The following is a 22128-nucleotide window of genomic DNA, read 5'->3' on the forward strand; positions in this document are numbered from 1 at the left end:
ATATTTATTTTTTGAAATAATAATATATACTATACCATCACTACTATATATTGTTAATATATATTATGTATTGGCACCATCACTATTTATTTTTAAATTGCTTTTTTAAACTCACCTGTTCAGTTTGGCTTTTTAATATTAATATTATAATAGTTTTGAGGGAGTCATGGTGGCCTCACAGCAAGAAGGTTGCTGGTTCAAGCCCTGGCTGGGTCACTTGGCATTTCTGTGTGGAGTTTGAATGTTTTCCCCGTATTCAGATTAGTTTTCTCTGGGTGCTCCCCCACAGTCCAAAGACATGCGCTAAAAAGTGAATTGAATAAGCTAAATTGGCCGTAGTGTATGAGTGTGAATGCAGGAGTGTATGGGTACTGGGTTGCAGCTGGAAGGGCATCCACTGCGCAGAACATATGCTGGATAAGTTCATTCTGCTGTGGCAACCCCTGATTAATTAAGGAACTAAGCCGAAAAAAAAAATGAATGAATGAATAATAGTTTTGTCGATTGCTTTATTTTTACATTTATTTTGTTTTTCTCATGGTACTCTCTCAGAAATAAAGGTACGCGAGCTGTCACTGGGGTGGCACCTTTTCAAAAGGTACAAAAATGTACCTAAAAGGTCCATATAAATACCTCAAGGGTACATATTTGTACTTAAAAGTACAAACGTGTTCCTCTAAATGTTTTTAGGTACTAATATATACTTTTAAGGTACCAATATGGACCCTTTAAGTACAAATGTGTACCTTTTGAAAAGGTACCATCCCACTGACAGCTCACTACTTTTATTTCTGAGAGTGTATGTTTTTGTAAGTGTCTCTATACCTTACTCTGTCTCTTCTACAGCACTTTGGTCAGTCTTGTGGCTGTTTTTAAATGTGCTTCATAAGTAAATGAATTTGATCTTGGATATATATTATGCTTTATTATTTATATGCTTGGCATAGAAATATACATATTTTTTAAATAATACTTATTTATTTATTGAGTTAAAAGTTGAATAACTTCAAAAATAAAGTTGAAACCTGATTAATTTCTTACAATAAGGTCAAGTAACTCAAAAACATGACTGATCAAATATTGCCAGTTCTGCAAGTATATGAATCTGCTTCAGAGTTTGTATATGGGATTTGTTTAGACATTGAATATTATACTTGCGATGTGGTTTAAAATAGTGTTTGTTTATTTATTTGATGACTTTGAATATTATTTATTTATTTATTTATTTTTTGTATTCATTCGATCATTCTCCTAAAGAACCGTGATCCATTAACAAAAACCATTTGCCATGCATGCACCAAACACCTACCACTGAGATAAATGGGAGAAGCTTTCTCCAGGTATTACAAGCCTGCTTGATGTAGGTAGTAGACAGCTGTGGGAGCTCATGACTTCTCTCTGTTCCTCTTTTTTGGTCTCATGCATGCTGAAGTTTGTGTGGGAGGCAGCCTGCCTTGTATTTACCCAGTCAGGGAGCTTCTACCTACGCAGGAGAAAATGCCACACTTCTTCTCTAAGGCTCCATTTTCAGGGTTGATCATAAAAGGAGAGCAAGCATTCACTGATTACTGTTCGTATAGCAAACGGAGAGATTCATGCTTTCTGATATAATGTTTGGTTTAAGTGTTTTATTTTCAGCCGTAAGGGTGAGAATTGCAGCTTGTTTTTCACTGGAACAACATGCAGATGGCCATTCTGAGAATATGAGAGTTATGAGGCTATTTTTAATGTCATGTGCAAATAAACAAATCAATTAAGTGCTTTATAAAAACTCAATGACTTTGTTTTTCTTCTCCATCCACTCACAAATGCTTGATTAATAATATATACAAAACAATAACACACACAAACACACATTGGCTGTTAATTTATATGTGGGTCAACACTTTTTTTTTTTGCATTTCTAAAATATTACACTACCTGACAACTCTTGTCGTCAATCCCAGTTGTAAGAGAACAAAACAATTAACTTGACCTCAAGTTGATCATTTGGAAAAGTGGCAGAGGATAGATTTCTCTGATGAATCGTGTGTTGAACTGCATCTCAATCATCACAAATACTGCAGAAGACCTATTGAAACCCAAGATTCTCACAGAAATCAAGTTTGGTGAAGGAACAATCACGTTTTGGAGTTACATTGAGTATAGGGGCGTGCGAGAGATCTTCTGAGGGAATGGCAACATCAACAATCAGAGGCATCAAGACTTTTGTGCTGCCCGTTACATTACAAACCACAGGTGAAGGGAAAATTCTCCAGCAGGATAGCGCTCCTTCTCATACTTCAGCCTCCACATCAGAGTTAATGAAAGCAAAGAAGGTTAAGGTGCTCTGGCATTGGCCAGCCCAGTCAACAGGTATGAACATTATTAAGCATGTCTGGGGTAAGCTGGAGGAGGCATTGAAGATGAATCCAAAGAATCTTGATGAACTCTGGGAGTCCTGCGCGAACGCTTTCTTTGCCATTTCAGATGACTTTATTAATCAGTTATTTGAGTCATTGCAGAGATTTATGGATGCAGTCCTCCAAAATCATGGGAGTCATAGGTGATATTAAATCTTTTAACACTGCATCATGACTTTATATTCTATACTGGACATTATTTCTGGTAAGTGACAAGATTTTTGTCTAAGCAAAGTCAGATCTTACTGTCCTAATTAAATAGTTCAAAATCAAGGTACGATCATGTTTTATTTTGGTAAAATAAGACACTTATTTAGAGACCTTTGCCTTTCATATAAGCCACTTCTGATGTGAATTGATCAACTAGAAGTCAAGTTATTATTTGTTGTTCCTAAAACTTGGATAGGCGACAATAAGTTTGTCTGGTAGTGTATATAATACACATGTAGACTAGCTTTATTTTGGGCTCATACATTTTTTAGCCTACACTGCAAAATAATCACACACAATCGATTGGGAATAAAGTTGACTTTTTATTTTATTTTATTTATTTTTTGTACAATTTTAAATGAATTGAGCATAAAACATGACGTCCTAAATAAACGCAGTAATACAGATCATTCTTAAGCATGGGGAAAAATAAAATAAACGTCCTGAATAAACGCAGTAATACAGATCATTCTTAAGCATGGTGAAACACTAAAGGCGCCACTGATGATGATAAACAGCCTCACTGCAGGAAGTGTGCTTCACTTTAAAATTATGGAGAAGAATAGCAGATCAAATGGCGAGTTTCATTTCAGTTCTTTCATTGTAAGCAAGTTTATCCTGCCATTTTTTCTAGCAAAAAGTATAAAAATCTTACCTGATGAATAATAATAATAATAAAAATATGTGAATGGTTTTAAAAAAGCAATAAACACAGTCTTCTTCAGCACAGTAAAAAAGGCTGGTTCCACACAATCGATTTGTGGATAACATGAAGGAATTCAATTACTTGGTTTTTACAATTTTAAGTGAATTGAGCATAAACCAATTAAGTTGTCCCTCCCAAAACGTCACAAATTGTGTTGTTTAAACTCGTTTTAAATAAGTCGTTTGAACAAACAGCAAACATTGTTTTTTTATTGAGTGTATAAGCGTTATTTGAAGCACTGGTTTGGACTCAAACCCTGATTTTTGTGTGTATAAAGAAAGTGAAGTATGACTACGCTGATTTTGCATTTCGCCTTTGACCCTCATGTGCCGCCGTAGTTTAGAGTCCGGAAGCATCATGGCTATCGGGAAGCCAAAAACTCTGTGCCATAAACAAATGTAAGAATACTATTGCTTTTATCTTCAATATTTACAGAAATATGATCTGATTGTCGGAGAGCCAGTAGTCAGTACTCATGTTTTGATTCGTTAGTGCGGTATTTAAATCCTTACAGGGTGTTTACAGTGTTAAAGTTGAGAGTCAAGACTGAGTATGTGGCAGTTTCTGGTCTGACATTACATACTGAACAAACGCAGAGGTAAATATACATTAAACGGAATCTGTTAGAGATATACGCTATCTATTATGTGCAGATGTCGTTGTCAGACATTCGTATGGCCATAATATCTTCAAACATCTCATCTCTGTCTCTTTATATATATATATATATATATATATATATATATATATATATATATATATATATATATATATATATATATCTTTATATATATATATATATATATATATATATATATATATATATATATATCTTTATATATAAGTAGCTGTATTTAGTATACATTTTCATAATTATACGTATAATTATATGTGTACTGCATTTTATGTATACTAAATGTGTGTACTGAGGTGTAGTTGGTTTTATTTTCGCACATTCAGAGTTTCTCGTTAAAAATATCATTTCAGAAAGTATTGTTTGCAAATTCTTAATAGGAAAATCCCATTAGCAGCCAGTGACTATACGTACACCATTGTTCACTGTCAATTAAATAGTGCTAATGTTGTTTTGAAGGCATACTTGCATGCAATTTCAGACCCAATATTCAAAGTAGTGTGGTAAATAATATAGGACAGTGTCACAAGTTGTGTTTGTTCAAAAATGTGCAAATATAAAACCAACTTTATCTTAATATATAATGTATAAAATATATATATATATATATATATATATATATATATATATATATATATATATATATATATATATATATATATATAAATATATTTAATATATAAATATATATATAAAATATATAAAAATATGTTTGTCTGATGTTGGAACATAACTTCACATGTATTTTAACATTAGATTTTCACAAAAGCTGTTTAGAGTAAAATCATTTAATTCCGACTCTAAGATACAACACACAATTGTGTAACTGGACTTTAGACTCCAAACCTGGAGGTTTAACTGAGTGAAAGCTGGAGCTGTATCCCTTAAAATAATCTAATCACTTCCAAAATACGTTTTGTAAGCTATACCATGCCATTGATTACATTACATGACATATTGTCTGATTGGTTATTCAAAGTGAGATTTGTTTTATCAGTATGCCTTTTCAGGATCATAAGCAAGCATTTATGTAGTAGTGGTAGTTGTTTATTGTTGGTTCTAACTCTCTTTTTTTTCTATCTCCTCCATTCATTTCAGTGGAATGCCTCATCATTTTCTGTAGTATTGTAGTCTTTGCGGAGTGAAGTATTAATCATCTTCAGTAATACTCAAAAATGTCAGGCCAGGAGAAATCAGACAAGAGTGTGGACATGTGGTCCTTCCTCCGCTGTCTGGGATATCTCTCCAGCTTCAACTTACTGGTAGCCGTGTGCCTGGGAATGTACGTACGATGGGAGCAGACCTCGGAGCCCATGATTCTGGTCCTCTTCATCTTGGGTTTGTTCGTTTCGGCCATCGCCTGCATCCTCTACTACTACTTCTCAATGGAGTCTGCCAGTTTAAGTCTCTTCCACCTGTGGTTCGGCTTCCTCCAGGGTCTCCTGTGCTTCCTGAACAGCCCGTCTCTAGAGGATGAAATAAAAGAGCAGGTCACAAACTACCTGTTGCTTTCTAGTGTTTCAATCCGGACGCTCTGGGCGTTAACAGAACGCCTGTGTGCTAATCCCAAATACAAACCAGTTGTGATCACTTCGTCCGAGCTTCTAGAGCTTCTGGGATTTGGGGTTGCCAGCATCAGCTTGGTTTTTGATAAATCTCTAGCCATGATTGCTTTAACGTTTGCATTAACCGCCCTCATTATAGACCTCCGCATGAAGTCACCCTTGGCTCTACCTAATCTAGCCTGCTTTTCCGTGATCGCCGCCGTTACTTTTTTCCAGTCCTTAAAAATCCAAACAAACCCCTTCGCGCTCAGCTGCTACCTGGGACGGCTTATCTGCGAGCCCCTTTTGGACGTTTACTTCAGCAGCTTGACTGCAACAGAGCGCTGGAAGCAGTTTCTCTCCGCCGGCCGCCTGTGGAGGAGGTTTTCTCTATTACCGCTGGCACTCGTTGAGCTGGTGTTTTTTGTGGTCTGTGCCTTTAAATTGGGTAACCTGAAAGACTGGTATCTGGTCATACCTGGCTTCTGCATCTTTGGCCTCTTGTGGATCCTCTGCCACATGGTTTTCCTCGTCACACTGTGGTGCTTCCACACCAAGCTAAGCGAGTGTCAGAAAATGTGGGCAGCGCAACGCTTACAAACGCTCAATTTGGACAGGATCATGGCCTCCAGGGGCATGCGGCACTTCTGCCTCATCTCTGAGCGGCTCGTGCTCTTCTGCCTGATGTCCACCATCATCCTTGGGGCTGTTTCGTGGCAGGTAAAACATTTTATGTTCACATTAAAAAAAGTCTTGTCTAAAAACTGTTAGACATGGGCCGGTAAAATTTTGAAAAACAAAATTTTAGGCTCAAAAAAGTCTTATAGTCATTGAAATATTGTCTTCTTTGTCTTAAATCATTTTTAGCAGGTCTTACTTTTTCGTAGTTTATGTCAGCAACATAAAAAGGACACGCAAGGAAGTACAATTCTCTATTTATTTAGAGACAAACATGAGTGTCCTTTTCAAAAAATATATATTTATTTAATTTAGCAATATTAAATCAATCAAAATAAATAATTAACCAAACAAACAATCATAAAACATAGATCAATATAGAATGAAATGAACGGTAACAACACCAGCATGCAGGGCTGATAGTGGAAAAAATTCCTGAGCCTGAACTTTTTTTCCTTGCCCCTGAGGTGAGTAGGGGTGGGGGTACTATGTATGCAACGCACTTTTAACACATAACTTGTGGGCCCCTGGGCCCAAATATATTAACAGCCTATGTGTAACCCTGATCATCATTATTGTCAAGTGGCTCTTTTTAGACACATGCCAGTAATGTCAGTGACACATGCCAGTGTCAGTGATCTTGTGACATGTGCCAGTAGATGTCAGTCTAAGCACGTTATAAGCACATTAAGCTTATAAGTCTCTTTGCTTTAATATTTAAAAATCATTAGGCAAATGACACCTGTTATCTTACATGCATATATGTTACGAGTTTTCAACATGCATTTTATTATAACTTTTTAAAGGATATTATTTGAAATACCTTAAAATGAAAATAAGTTAAATAATAAAATAAACGAATGAATTAAAAACATAGAGAAGTCCATATTGTAGGGAACAAAGGAACTGCCAGGATGCAATAATATACAGTACAACAGATAAGTGTAACCCCTCCCATACATAAGCATGCCACAATAAATTTGACTGACATGTACTGTCAAATGACTATATTACGTACGGAAGTATGACTAGGAATACATAAAATAAATGCGTTTAAATTAAAACATCGTGGAGTAGCTCAGCAAATAAACTAATTTGCGACGCGATAAATTAGGTTAAAAGTCGCGCAATGATTAAATATGGTTTTGCTCGTGTTAATTAATGTCATAAGCTTCGCCGGGTGTCGATGTCACTGCAGTGACATGCAGCGCGACACTCTGAGTGACACAGGTCACTACACATGCCACTAGCGAGTGACACATGACAGTGGAAAACCGTACGTGCCACCGGAAGTGTCACTACTCAGTGGCATGTGCCAGTGTCATCTGTACGTCAGATGTCGTGTCACTCCATGTTAAAACTGCTACTGTGAATCCGCGTTCAAGCGCACACAATAAGCTAAAACTCGCCCCAAGCACCGGCAAAAACAAATAACAATGAATGTGTCGAGGAAAGAGTAAGGACATATCTAAATTATTTATTAATAAACTTATTCTGAGTCAGTGTCGCAAAGATCCTGACTGGCAATCTCCTCTTGGACTCGCCTTTAGAGAGAAATTCATCTTTACGGATTACATGAAGGAGTTTTTTTGTTTTCGATTTGTTTTATTTCGTTAAGTAATAATTTAAAGCTTTCTATAAATATATTTATTATGTCTGTGAGGCATATACATTTTGCTTCATTTTGTTAAGCGCTCCTGTTCAAAGACGACAGAAAGCGCATAATTTTGGTTTTCTTTATTTTATAAAAACGCTGTAACGTTTTTTGATGTATTACTCGTACTTTGTGAGCAAAAATGACGGATAACTTTAAATTGCTCCCACTGAAAAAATGCAAGTGATTGCTCTGGCGCCTCGATGTCCTGCAAGCTTTTTATAAGCAAACTATGCGCCTAATAGCACACATTCTTTAACGTTTAAGCTACCATTGTTTTATACTTGAACTGTTTTATATCTTTTATTTTAGGCAAGTCGTGATGATCTGAGAAGGCAAACTGATCAAACAGACAAATACGCAACGCATACTCTCATTTTAAAAAAAATCACGCGACCATCATCTCACAATGTTTAATAATAAATAGCCTATCTTTTGTTTAATTAAAACGAGTGATTTAGCAATGCCGCGCCATTGACAATCCAACTGCAGAGAAACATCGTGGCAACGTGAGGACTTTTTCCGAAGTTCAGCTTATTTCCACTTGATTATGTGTTTAATGTCAAAAAAATCCATAATGTCTAGGCCAAAAAGATCGAATCCTGTGTGTGCGCGCATCTTTTATAACTGAGGCCGCTCTCTTCAAAAACCGAAAGTTGCTTCTTCTGTCTGGCAATATTTCGGCTTTTAATATATGAAAAGTTTATTTAGATGAGCCAATATTAAAAACTGCAATAAAGTAACTGAGACGTGCGGCCACACATCGAATCTGAGGACTGATTTCTCTCTCTCTCTCTCTCTCTCTCTCTCTCTCTCTCTCTCTCTCTCTCTCTCTCTCTCTCATTCAGACATCGAGCCACAACACAAGTCAAGTTGCAAAACTTAGGCAGGTGCAGCTGACAGGTAGAATAGCTGAAGCCTTTACGAAATCTATCAAAATGCACCTCTGAAATTAATAGGCATAAATGTCTTTGAGCCAAAAAAGTCTATTGGTAGGATATCTGTAAAAACGCAATTGGAGCCAAAGATATGAGTTGTGTAGCCTATAAATTATAGGCCTATTAATTCTAATAAAATGAAAACTAAAATTAACAATTCATTGCATTTTTCGTTTGATAAAAATATACGTAAACGAAAAAAAATCAAAGGGTGGCTAATTTGTATTAATGTGTTTTAATTTTAATGAAAATATGCTCAGCATATTTAATTAACGGCTATACGCCGTCAATAGGCAAGCCATTCAAAACATATAATTTTACCGTGTAATGGGTTATAATGTATATTTTACAATAAAAACTAAACGTAGCATGTCTCGCTGTCATTTAAAACGTTTAATTCATACCACACCAGAGCTGTGGACCTGTAGTGTTTAAACTTACAGGGCGGTTGGTCAATAGTCTTAATGCGCACTGAACTCCAATCCGAGGTACTCGATAGTTACTCGATAGACAACATTAACTTGAGAGAATTAAAAAATAAAAGGTTTTTTTTTTTTAAAGGAACAACGCGCAAATCTGCAACAAAAAAATAAATAAAAATAAAACGTCTTGGCAGTGCTGTGTGTATTCCGCCACTGACAGTGTGAGACGCCCTTATGCTGCGCCTGTAACTGCCGCTTGTAAGAGAGATCAAAGCTGTATCGATAAAACCAAAAAGCAAGATCATTTAGTTATAAATATTCCATAACAATACTTATCGAAATATTTATACATTTACATGTTGTTTATTGAGATTGTGTGATCTGTATAGGTTGTCTGATCTTTCCAGAAGCTGTAAACTGACACATGTGCGGTGATGTTTAGCTCTGACGAGGCGCTTTTATTTAGCCTGCCCTTTGATTTTTTACATAATGTTCCAATTCTTAATTTTTTTTCATATAGTTTAAATATAAAATGAGTGCTCGCTTGTTTAGTTGTGATCATTATGCAAGGATCATATTTCATATTCGGTTTATTCTTCAATAGCCTATAGATTCGTTAATAATGTATTTTATAAACGGATTGTTCATAAGGACTAAGCTGTTAATATATAACATAGGCGTTTATGGTTGTTATTTGTGTGGTTCCAACTTACACAGTTTTTTTCAGCCTGTAGCAGTGTTGTGTTTTATTCGTTATGTAAATAAAAGTTATGTTTTGTTTAATAACAGGAATTTTTTTGTAGTTTCCTTTCTGTCCATTCAATTGACACCGAATTGGCAACTCCCGCAAAACTGAAAGTGAAAGTATTATACGCACGCATTTATTAGCTATTTAAAAGCAGAAAAAAAGAGGAAATGAAAAAATGCCCACTCCCACGGTGATACCGGTATTACCGGTGTTGTCACATGTCGATTAACCGGTGGGGAAATTTCCTCACCGTCACAACCCTATACCCGCAGCCACAGTACGCCGGAAATCCGGCGTGGTGCCGGAACGCTATCACCCCTGAGCATGGCTCCTCAGCAGCGGCTGCATAAGATGCACCCAGAATTCTCAAGCCTTTCACGACAGCAAGATACATAGAGATTCTTAGCATGTACGGGTCATGCTCGCCTCAGAGTAAAAACAAAGTGCCATCCAGACGCACATTCAGCTTCCGCTTATAAAGGAATTAGCCGTAGGTGCAAGTCGAAGTTACCCTCAAAGAAAAAGAAATACCAATTAATAATCAAGAAACAACACTCCCAAATGACAACAATAATAATAATGATATTAATAATAATAAATAAATACTGGATCGTAACAAAGGATAGCCAGACACTGATAATACAAAACATTCAGCAAATCTGTTTATTACTAACATTATAACAGTCTGTTGTGCATACATTTAGTTTATTACGTTTTTAAAAAGTAAGTATGAAAAAAAAGTAAGAAAAAAGGGTATGTGTAGAGCTCTGCTGGTTTTGACATTATTTAAAATATGTGGCTAAGAAATAATTAATAAGAGTTTTTTAATGAGGAAAGTAAAAAATAATTTTCTGCTGGACCAAAAAGGATATAAGTATTTTTTTTTTTATTATTTAAGCCCTATTTAAGTCTGGAATTTGATTTTTGATGGTCTTAAATGACTTGATGAAACCCTGATATGATTCTGACAGTATGATAATATCTCAGCATTGTGATTACTGCACTGAAATGTGTTTTTTTTTTAAATGTCTGAAAAATAACAACTTTTTTTTTCCCCCATTGAACATAATGAACCCTTTTTTACAAACCTTTTATGATGCGTTTATCACTTGTAAAAGGTGTTTCTAATATAGCGTCTATAGGGCTGAGAGTATATTTGATGTTATTCTCTCCTCTGTCTGCCATCATCAGTCTCAATTTTTTTTCTTTTTTCTGAAAGTCTTTATAACATCATCGTGGACTTTTTCTTTTATTATTTGAGCAAATAAGATTAAGAAAAAATTATTTGTTGAGCTCCCCCATTCACTGTGCTTTAAGTTTTCCCAGCTATGACGACTTCCGATACCGAGAAACCCGAAAATGTGAAAAGTGTCAATATAATTTATTTTAAGAAACATTTCATTAATTATAATAAATAAATAAATAAATAAATAAGATACTGCCCTCTGGTTACTGATAAAACTAACCTAAATCAATTCAGCAAAATCTATTTATTTGTTTTTTTAATTGCACTTTTACAATGTAGATTAGAGAAAAGATCATAAAAAAACAAGAAAAACAACAGATGGTTTCATATATGCCTTAATAGATTAAAAAAAATGTAGAATTAAAGCAGCCGTCAATATGATAAGCTTGTTAGAGCTGAAGAACATGCTGGCTTGATCACCTACATTTCTGGATAACCACAGGGAACACAATATCAGCATTCTGATTGGTTTGATTGGCACCTGTCAATCAAACTTTTGCTTAATGGTCTGTTATAGCATTCTTTAAAATGAAATATCTGTTAACTGTAAGTTAACAACCAAAAACTGCACAAGATTATGTCTTATGTACGCTAATAGTCCTCAACATTAATTGGGGACAACTCAATAAACCAGCCAAGCGCTTTGGGCACAAGTGCCTAATATAACCTTCATAGTAATCCACTTGAGGATTAATGGTGAGATGTGTTCTGCAGTTAGTCATTAGAAGCGTGCTAATATTATCCAACTTGTGAAGCGAATTCAGCGCTTAATTTTTCTTGTAAATATTGTTCTATCAGCTGCTTGTGAGTCAGAATGCATAGGAGACCTTAAACGAGCGTGTCTGGAAACAGAAGCTGTGTTTTAAAGGGAATGATTTTAAACTTAGCCTTGCAGTCAGACTTTATAGATGGGATGTGCTACATCTTTCCCTTTGATTTGACTTCTGAGTTGTTGATCACTGAGGGTTCCTCTCTGCAGGTCGCTAATGGACTCTTCATGAGTGTGTTTTTAGTGGTCCTGCCACTGGAGTCTCTGGCTCATGGGCTCTTCCATGAACTGGGCAACGGTTTGGGAGGCACCTGCGTTGGATATGCGGTGGTAATTCCCACTTGCTACAGCAGGTAAATGCACATATACATAGTATACTCTTTGAACAGTTATATTGTGTACAAAGTTATTTTCTGACTTGCATGTTTACAGTCACATGTGCGCTGATATAAACTATCCATTGCAAGTTGTTGATGCTCTGCAGCTTCTATTTAAGAGCACAAAGCAAACAGTAAGAAATCTAGAATAATACAATGTAAGTTTATTGGACTTCCCTGCAATGCCAATTCCCTTGAAATCTCAATTTTGCGCCACACACCTTCATGTGATATCAGTTTGCAGGTTAGATTTACCCAAATGCAGTGAAATGGGGGAAACACTATGCATTTGCTTGTTTTCCCTTTCTGGTGTTTTGCATACGTTTGAATGAAGTTAATAGAATGAAAAGTCTGTAGTGACTCTTTTTTAACACATGCTTTTGGGATGTACAAAATACACTAATACTAATAAATTAAACTCTGAATAAAAAAAAACCCACTGCAAATCATTGAAAATTACATTTCATTATTCATTTAAATACTTTCCTTGGATTTATTTTGGTAAATTTCAACAAATGCACGTTCTGTAAGAGATTGTTTAGATGCATGTCACTGACTACGTTTACATGGACACCAATAATTCGATTTTAATGCGAGTCTACCATGTAAACAGCGATTTTTTTGGATTAATTTTATCGGATTGAGGTCATAATCGAACTAAAAATAAGTCAAATTAAGACGTGTGGAGTATGCCGATTTTAGTCGCATTAATGAAGTGCAGTCATGTAAACACCTCAATCAAACTATTACCATCATGTAGGACTTTTCACCGCGTTTTGCGACTAGTCCACACACACTAAAAACACACACACGGCTGTTTGACACTTTTTGCACCAATAGTGCAGACCAGACACCTGCATCATGAAATGCAGAGGTTGTTTTTTTGTTCCATTCAGCATGCGGTATGAATTTCCATTAAAACAACACTTCCAGCAGTTCGTAGTTGCATCCAGTATCCCGTTAGTCACGGAGGGCGTGCATGAAATGTTTGTGAATGAAAGTGAAAGTGCCAAACTGCAGTTATAGTCAACAAATAAAAAGTTAAACACCTGAAATTGTATAAAACTAAAGGAGGAAATGCGTATAGCATGGTGACGCAATGATGTTAATCGAATTATGTGCTATAACATGTAAAACAGGATAATGAAAGTAACACTCAAAAAGCAACTCATGTACACCTTAGTCTTATTATTCTCTTAATTAGATTAAAGTAAATAATTCGGTTACTGATGTCCATGTTAACGTGGTCACTGATGCCATGATGATGGATGTTTACTGTATGATGACCGAAATGGCCTTAAACACCCAACAGGCAAAATTGGTTTGACGTCAGAACTCAAACGCCCAACATCCAACCCAAATTCAACCAAATATCAATGTCTATCCTCTATTACCACTATGACGTCTATCAAATGTTGGATTCTGGTTGCCATACCTCACGATTAAATGTCAGTATTTGACTTCAGTATGATGTTAGTTCAACGTTGGATTTTGGTCACTTTCTAACACAACCTAAAATCAACCGAACATCAACGTCATTATTGGACATCAAAATAGTGTTGTGCTTAGACGCTGGCTAGGCATTGAATTTTGGTCACCTGACATCACAACCTAAATCTAACCTAATATTAACGTCTTTTGATGTTACTACTACAGATGCACTACTACAGAATGTTACGTTTACACACATTCACTAATTACATGTAAATGCATCCGCTTTTTACAGTGTAATACTCTTGAGTACTTTTAAAAGGTCTATACTTTGAGGTCATACTTTGAGTAATATTTACAATACTATTACTCCACTATTACTCCAATTAGTGTAGTGCACTACATATTTGGGCAAGTAATAGTACTTTTACCCAAGTATGATTGTTCTGTAATCTTTCCACCACTGGTTGTAAATGACAAATCCACAACCTTAGAGTTTTAGTTCAGTTAGAAAGGTTTTAAATTAAGAATATCTTATTTTTTTTGTATTTTTTTATTATGATTTGTACATTAGATGTGATGTAAATGGCCTCATTTTTAATTTGGCTAGCCATTCTTTGCATTTTTATTGGTTGTTGCTCATGAAATGAACCAGTTTGATATTATATATGCTACTATGAATTGCTAAAAAGAAGTTCAAAAACAGCGGATGTGCACCTAAATTAGTAAGATGATTAATGAACATAATTACAACGTAAAGGGAAATGATCTGCTGCCCTTCTCTTGCTCATTAGTCCTTTGCAAAAAATCTCCAGAAAAAAGACTAGTGGAACAAACGCCCTTGATTGGATCTATATAAACACATGCAAACTTTAAATAAACTCAAAGGCTTTAATAAACTTGCTCTATTGCCAGTCCCGCTGGGAGAGGCTCGTGCCATGCATACTGAGTGAGAGCGAGGATGGGGTGCAGGGCAGGCCGTCAGTCAGGTCGCTGATTATGATGTGGATTAGGATGCAGCTCCACAGCCTCTTCACGCTCAGTATTCCAGCACTCTTGGTGAAAAGCAAGCGCAGAAGAGGAATGTATCAAGGTGTAATCTTCCATCTGATGGGTACAGATCATGTTTATACCATGACAAGGGCCTCTTGGGAAGATGAGAGAGGAGGGAGGGATGAAATGCTCAGGTCGACAGGTTTGCTTTTACCAGCGAGAGCTTGTTTTTATTCTTAACAGATGCCACTGTACTGGTTCCTCTCGCACTTATAAATGAACAAGCTCTGGCCGTCCTCCAGAAATTTAGATGGCTCACCCAGAAAGCATTTGAGTAGCTCTTAATAAAAGCTGTGCACAATTTGTTAGTTCTCTTAATGAAAATTGTGTTTATATCCTCTCATAAATGCCATGTAGCTTATAAAAGCTAAAAGTTGAGGATAATGTCGTTTCAGCAGAAATGTTGGCTTTGGGTCATGAGGGTATTTTTGGTGCATAAAATGCTGTCGTTTATGAAAGGGAGGCATTGTATCCGGATGGGTTGAGCAGATGGATGGAGAAGAAAATGCAGAGCGATTGAAAGAGAGAGCGAGGAGGAGGAGGAGAATAGAGTCCTGACAAACTCAGAAAGGCAGTCATTTCTGCTTGAATAGCTCAGCACCTGCCTAGATAGTTTTTACGGGTCACCATGCCTTACATTTCAGTCTTCGGCAAGCATGGCAACCTTTGGGAACCAGTCTTTCAATCCTGCCATCAAAAACTCAGTCTTAAATTTATTATCATGATTTTTGGGGAACACAGTATGGAAAGGTCATAACGGACTTTTCTATTCTTTATCGACTTGTTATTAGCGAGTTCAGTTCATAGCGATGTTTACAGCAGAAAGTCTTTGCCATGCTCTTTTCGAAAGGCAGAACAGGTTAGGTTGACCCTGAGAAGAGCTGCTGAATTGCTTGCTCTTGAATTAACATCATACTCGCTACAGCCTTTCTTCTTCTTTTGTATTATTTTCTGTGTTTGTGCTTCTTTTTTTTTTTTAAAGCCTTTTTGAATTTGCTTTTCATTGTGGATGTTTTGTGTACACTCAAAGTTAAGGTGACCCAGTTAGAAACTCAAAAGCACAAGGCTCTCTATCATATTTCACCGATCACTTTTTCCTCTTTTTTTCATTTTTAAATGGGATGCAGTGCTGATGGTCAACCGGTGCTGTTGCCTCCAGGACAAGTTCAGGAATTGCACTCCACATCTACTTTGAATGCAGTGCAGCGACTCTTCTCCCATCACCTTATCCAGACGTTCGGGTGTGACTATTCCACCAGTCTAAGCCTCGAGACCCTGCTTGTCAAGCTGCGCTCCTTTTTGGAGCTCTGCACCGCTGAAGGCCCGAGGCACGACACTTATATTTTATACTACAGCGGCCACACGCTTCCCAGCGGAGACTGGACTCTTGCAGGTAAGATCTGGAATGCAGTCCCAATTGCTAGGGCGGATGTTATCTTAGGTTGCTTTCACATCTGGGGATTGATTGTTTTAATTTGCAGGGATTAAAATTGTAACAATCTTGATTTTTGTTCTTAGTGTGGTTTAGTGATGGGGAGTTCGGATCATTTTACTCACTCGGATCTTTAAGTCTCGTTCATCAAGATGAACAAATCTTTTTTCGAGTCATTTCGTTCATTTGGTTCAATTTGCCGAAAGGTTAATAAAATGTTACGAATTGCTTCCAAACACTGCTACAACTAGCCCAAAAGGTTGATTGCACGACAAATAAGTCATAAATAGAATACTATAAGAAGGAGAAAATAATACTTCAATGTTTACCTGCTCTTATGTCTATGAAGGTATTGTTGTCTCTTTGCTCAGCACCTCTTCATGACTTCAAATGTCAGTGATTCGTTCACGTTACACTGGCAGTCACATATAATCTTAACCAATGTACACAGTCTGAGCCGATAGGAGCCATGAAAATTAGTTCACCTTTCAAGTCTTGAGTCGTTCGTTATTTACGTGATAGAATGACTCAAACCCGAGGACTCGAGAGATGAACGGTTCAATTCTTTTTTCGGCTCTAAACGCGTGTGATTGGCTTCTGCCTTTCCGCGATGAACGACTCGAAATGTGATGAAGACTTTAAATGAACGATACCACCTGCACAAATGTGCGCACGCATGGATGAACGAATCACTCCCTGAGAGGACTGGTAGTTCCCGAGTCATATTGAAGATTTGTTCAAAATGAACAAATCGCTCATGAACAACCCATCACTAGTGTGGTTCGCTTTCACAACGCAAAGTTTCTCATCAGACCAAACTAGTTAAAACAAGTCAAGTGCGAGTAAACTCTCCTCACATTAGTCAGAGTTTGGTTTATTTTTTAGGATTCTGCTCAGGCGCCAAACGTCATTATTTAAATTTATTATGAGGATAAATTAAATACAATCTAAAATATGTGCTTTAATTTTAAATGGTGACACCCGCAAACAGATCATCACCTCCAAATATAAATCAGAGGTAAGAATGTCTCATACATAGCTTCATTTCAACTGTCAAGGGTTGTAAAATATATATTGGTTCTATATCGGAAGTCGAGTTAACCAAAAAAGTAATGTGTATTTATATAGCTCATTTATTGTGTAAGGCCATGCATCCAAAAGCACTTCATAATCATGAGGGGAGGGGGGGGGTCTCCATACCACCACCAGTGTGCAGCATTTACTTAGGTAATGCAACGGCAGCCACAGGATGCTCCCCACGTACCAGCTATAAAGAAAGTTGAAAGAGCCGATTCGGAGGATGGGGATGATTGGGAGTCCATGATGAGTAAGGGTGGCTGATGGAGGGAATTTGGCCAGGACACTGGGGTTATACGCCTACTCTTTACAAGTACCATAGTATTTTTAATCACCACATAGAGTCAGGACCTCAGTTTTACTAAAAGACAGTCTAAAAGACAGCGTCCACTGACAGTATGGTGTCTCCTTTACTTTACTGGGGCATTAGGACTCACACAGACCACAGGTTGAGCTCCCCCTGCTGGCCTCACTGGCACCACTTCCAACTGCAACCTAGTTTTCCCATGTGGTCTCCAATCCAGGTACTGACCAGACTCAGCCCTGGATGATATGGCTGCATGGTGATATGGCTGTGGCCATATGTGGCTAAATATATTTAAATACATTTAATAGTTTAGTTAAACTACATGCTTTCACTTTCGCATTCATCAGGAAATGCACTCTTATCGATACGAATGATATCTCTACTCATCGTTCTCTCTTCTTCTAGTCATACATATGCCTTTTACATTGTCATAAATCACAGTGGTATACCCTGGTTGGTTGGTTCATTGGATCATATCGCTTTCTCTCTACAACCAAACCACTCAAGAGTTTTAATTGAGCCAAGACATCCTCATTTAATCAAACCAATTGTTTTGGTTCGGATCAGAGCATGATTACAGGTTTCACATACGCTCAAACAAACCAAGCAAAAGGGGCAAACGCACCAGGTTCTAAATGAAACGCCTAGGTGTGAACCACCCTTAAATTAAGTGTTAAGGTTATGGATTGGTTCATGTCTTGGCAGTTTTTAATGTGTATTGATGAAAACTCGAGTGAAATTCATTTTTTGTCTATGCCAAGCACCAATGGGGAATTATTTATAGGTCCTCTCGAATGCTAAAATCAATATTGCTTTAGTCACTTTTCTCAGGTCTTTGTAAAAGAGATCAAAGAATGAGCACTTTTAGTTTGCCTGGGCTTTAGCAATTTATCGCTCTGAAAGCTCTTCGAACTGTAAAGATATATCTTGGCTCCATCCCTCCACTATGCTTTATCTTCCTGACTGTGTGTGCGTCCCTGCAACTTGCCGAGGTATTAATCCTTATGAGCGATATGGCATGTCACAGCCTCTGTCATACTGTTTGATCAGACCAGGGTAGGTGAGAAACAGCTAGGAATCCTCCTTCATTTTTTTTTGTGTGAACGAAGTACTTCCAGAGTGTTATTTGCAGTCTTTCCCGCAGTATCACGAACTGTCAGACTTTTTACACCTTTACCGTGTTGATCGCACCGTCTCTTTCCATTTCCCCTTCAGCATCACCCTGTCACTTCTGTGTCCACACTTTCTGTTTTTTTGTGAATGGAAATTTCTTTACCATATGCAAACTGGTGCAGGTACTCCTGTGCTGGCAGATGTTTGACTAAATGACTGAAAAGAGTAAGCTAGCTTATTCTAGTCATTTGGATAGTAGAAGACCTTAATCCAGGGTTCCCACTGCACAACTTTAGCCCCATTTATTTATTTTTAGCATGTTTATATAAAGTTATCAGGATGATTGTACTATGTGCTTCCAAATATATAATCAGAGGTAAGAACACAGCAAGAAGTTCGCTGATTCAAGCCTCTGGGTCAGTTGGCGTTTCTGTGTGGAGTTTGCATGTTCTCCCTGCGTTTGGGTAGGCTAAATTGTCCGTAGTGTTTGAGTGTGAATGAGCGTGTATGGATGTTTCCCATAGATGGGTTGCAGCTGGAAGGGCATCCGTGGGTAAAACATATGCTGGATAAGTTGACGGTTCATTCCACTGTGGCGACCCTTAGATTAATAAAGGGACTAAGCCGACAAGAAAATGGAATGAATGAATGTTCCATGCGTTATAGTTCAAATGTACTACAAAAGCAATCATAAAGAATAATAGCAAATAGGTTAGTTAATTATTTACCAAATAAATAAATACAACAAATTATTTTAAATTAAGAGCAAAATTTTAGACCCAATTTTTTAAATATATTTTTTTAGGTTTTGTGAAATCTCAGAAATTGGATGTAAAATGGTACTCGTTCATATATTCTGCATTTCATTTAGCTATATGTGACCTGTAATTGCTAGTTTTTGAAAAGTGTTTCATATTTTACCAATCATATTTGATATTTCTACATTTTTAATCAAACATTTGTCCTGAACTTCTAAATAAAGTGAGTACATTTTAATAAGATAACTTAAAGTCTTTTACGTACCATAAACCATTCATTGATTGAAGTTATATTGATTGATTGAATGTCTCAACCTATCTGTTTATTATTATTTTTGTTAATATTTATTTCAAAACATGTATAGATGTATCATTGCTCTTCTTTTGGTGTGGAGTTTGTATATACAGACATATACTAAAACAAATTACATATATATATATATATATATATATATATATATATATATATATATATATATATATATATATATATATATATATATATACATACATGTAATTTGTTTTAGTAAATGTCTGTCATTAATTCTTTAGTTTATCCTTTTACTTTTACCATTGTTGTTGCATTATTATTATTTAACAACAAGTATTTTTTATACTTACTGTTATGTGCTGATCATCTTCATCATATTTTTTGTATTCACAAAGATTTTAAATAAAATAATACAAATTTGATGGAAGTTACAGAAATGGTAAAATACCGTGATATATAAATATATTGTTATCAGGATATGAGATGACTTCTACCATGGTATTAGAGTTTTGTCATATCATCCAGCCCTAGGTTGTCTATATTGTGATTTATATATATCGTTATCAGGATATGAGATGGCTTGTATTGCAATATTACGTTTTTGTCATACCGTCTAGCCCTAGGTTGACTGTATCGTGATATATATATCGATACTAGGATATGAGATTACTTATATCGTGATATTAGACTTCGGTCATACCGTCCAGCCCTAGCTTGACTCTTTGCGATATATATCGATACCAGGATATGAGTAAACTTATATCTCGATATTAGATTTTTGTCATATCGTCCAGCCCTGGGTTGACTAAATCTATAGATCTGCACTTGAGAGCTTCTGTTGACTGTATTTCCATGTCTATAGGTGGCGATTACTTGCGCATGAAGCAGATCCTTGATATGTGGCGGGAACAGAATTCCAGCTTTTCCTCCCGCCTTATTCTGGTCCTGGACACCGAGAACTCCGCTCCGTGGGTGAAGGCGGTGCGCAAAGTGGAAGGGATGTATGTGGCAGTACAGGGAGCCAAATTAAGCCCCGTCCAGGATGCTGAAGGCCAGGATGCCCCACGTTTGGGAGACTTCACTTCTGAGTGGGTGAAATACAACTGCGATCCTGAAAGCGGCGTGCAGTGGTCTGAGAGAGGAAGGGTCATATCGGCTATATATGGAGTCTCCAAACCCTGGAGCGACTATGCCCTTCACCTGCCCACCGGGAGCGATGTGGCCAAGCACTGGAAAACACACTTCCCCAAAACCACATATCCATTGGTGGCTGTAGCAAACTGGTGTTGCGGACTCAACCTCCTATGGCTGTGCAGTGTGTGTTTGCGCTGCGTCAGGAGACTCAAACTCTCATGGTTTCCTCCCAGCATACTTGACACAGGGCAGGGTATTAAACTAGTCCGATCATAGGAGACCAACTGGTTCAGATACATTTATATGATGTGTATATACAACACCATTTATATTTTCTATACATTTTTGGGGGGTTGGGGGGGGGTATTGTTTACTGAGTTAAGTGCTCTGAAATGTTTACTTTAAGCGGACAACTCAATCCTGCTCCTAGCAATTGATGTCTTGTTTTAGATCAGGGTTTCCCAAGCCTATTCCTGGAGGCACACTAACAGTACATATTTCGGATGTCTCCCTTATCTGACCCATTCATTTCAGGTTTTGGAGTCTTCTCTAATGCTCTGATGGGTTGATTGAGGTGTGTTTGATTAGGGAGAGGTTAAAAATGTGTACTGTTGGTGTGCCTTTAGGAACAGGCTTGGGAAACACTGCTTTAGATTGCACCTGCTTTTCTAATATATCCAAATGCTTTGATTCTAAAGTTTAATTTGAGTTAGGACTAAGCCTTATGGTTTTGTCTGCCATGATTGAACACTATTGTCATAGGATTACTTTTTCTGTTTATCTATGTGCCCTATATACGCCATATAGCCACTTAAAATCTGTGCTACTAAAGAAAAGCATTTGCACAGTGTTAAGACTATCAGTGCCTTGTTAATTTATTAACTTTTAAGTGGGTTCTTTGTATTCGGTGACATTTGTATTGGAATATACGCAGTCAAAGTAAAATAAGGACTCTAATTGTACCTATAGACGGTTTTGCTTGTTTTTTTTTTTTGTTTTTTTTTGTACAAGCTGATCTGATTTACTTGTTACTTATGCCCTCTACAAAAGCAATTGTTTAATCGTTATCATGCCATGATTTTGTTTTGCACCTTCTTTCCCTCTCTTTTATTTTTTCAAGGGTTTCTTTTTTTAATTCTTGATCAACAGACCAGCGTCCTTTATTAAAGACAGTTTAAAATAAGCTGTTTGGTAAGTAGATGATCCAGTATGAGCTTCTGTTTA

General features: G+C 36.8%; 1 protein-coding gene across 6 annotated transcripts in view; it reads left to right on the forward strand.

The window, feature by feature from the left end:
• tmem168a (transmembrane protein 168a) overlaps positions 1-21866 on the forward strand; it is a 73945-nt gene extending 52079 nt beyond the window's left edge. For 2 of the 6 annotated variants that reach the window (XM_073945377.1, XM_073945376.1), the window contains 4 exons: positions 5051-6216; positions 12162-12304; positions 15940-16205; positions 20633-21866. In XM_073945377.1, the coding sequence (XP_073801478.1) occupies positions 5128-6216; positions 12162-12304; positions 15940-16205; positions 20633-21180 (2046 nt within the window). In that variant the 5' untranslated portion in view covers positions 5051-5127 and the 3' untranslated portion in view covers positions 21181-21866. 6 annotated transcript variants of the gene reach the window in all.
• The last annotated feature ends 262 nt before the right edge of the window (positions 21867-22128 follow it).

Source organism: Danio rerio, chromosome 4 (genome assembly GCF_049306965.1).
Source record: "Danio rerio strain Tuebingen ecotype United States chromosome 4, GRCz12tu, whole genome shotgun sequence".
NCBI classification, from domain to species: Eukaryota; Metazoa; Chordata; class Actinopteri; order Cypriniformes; family Danionidae; genus Danio; species Danio rerio.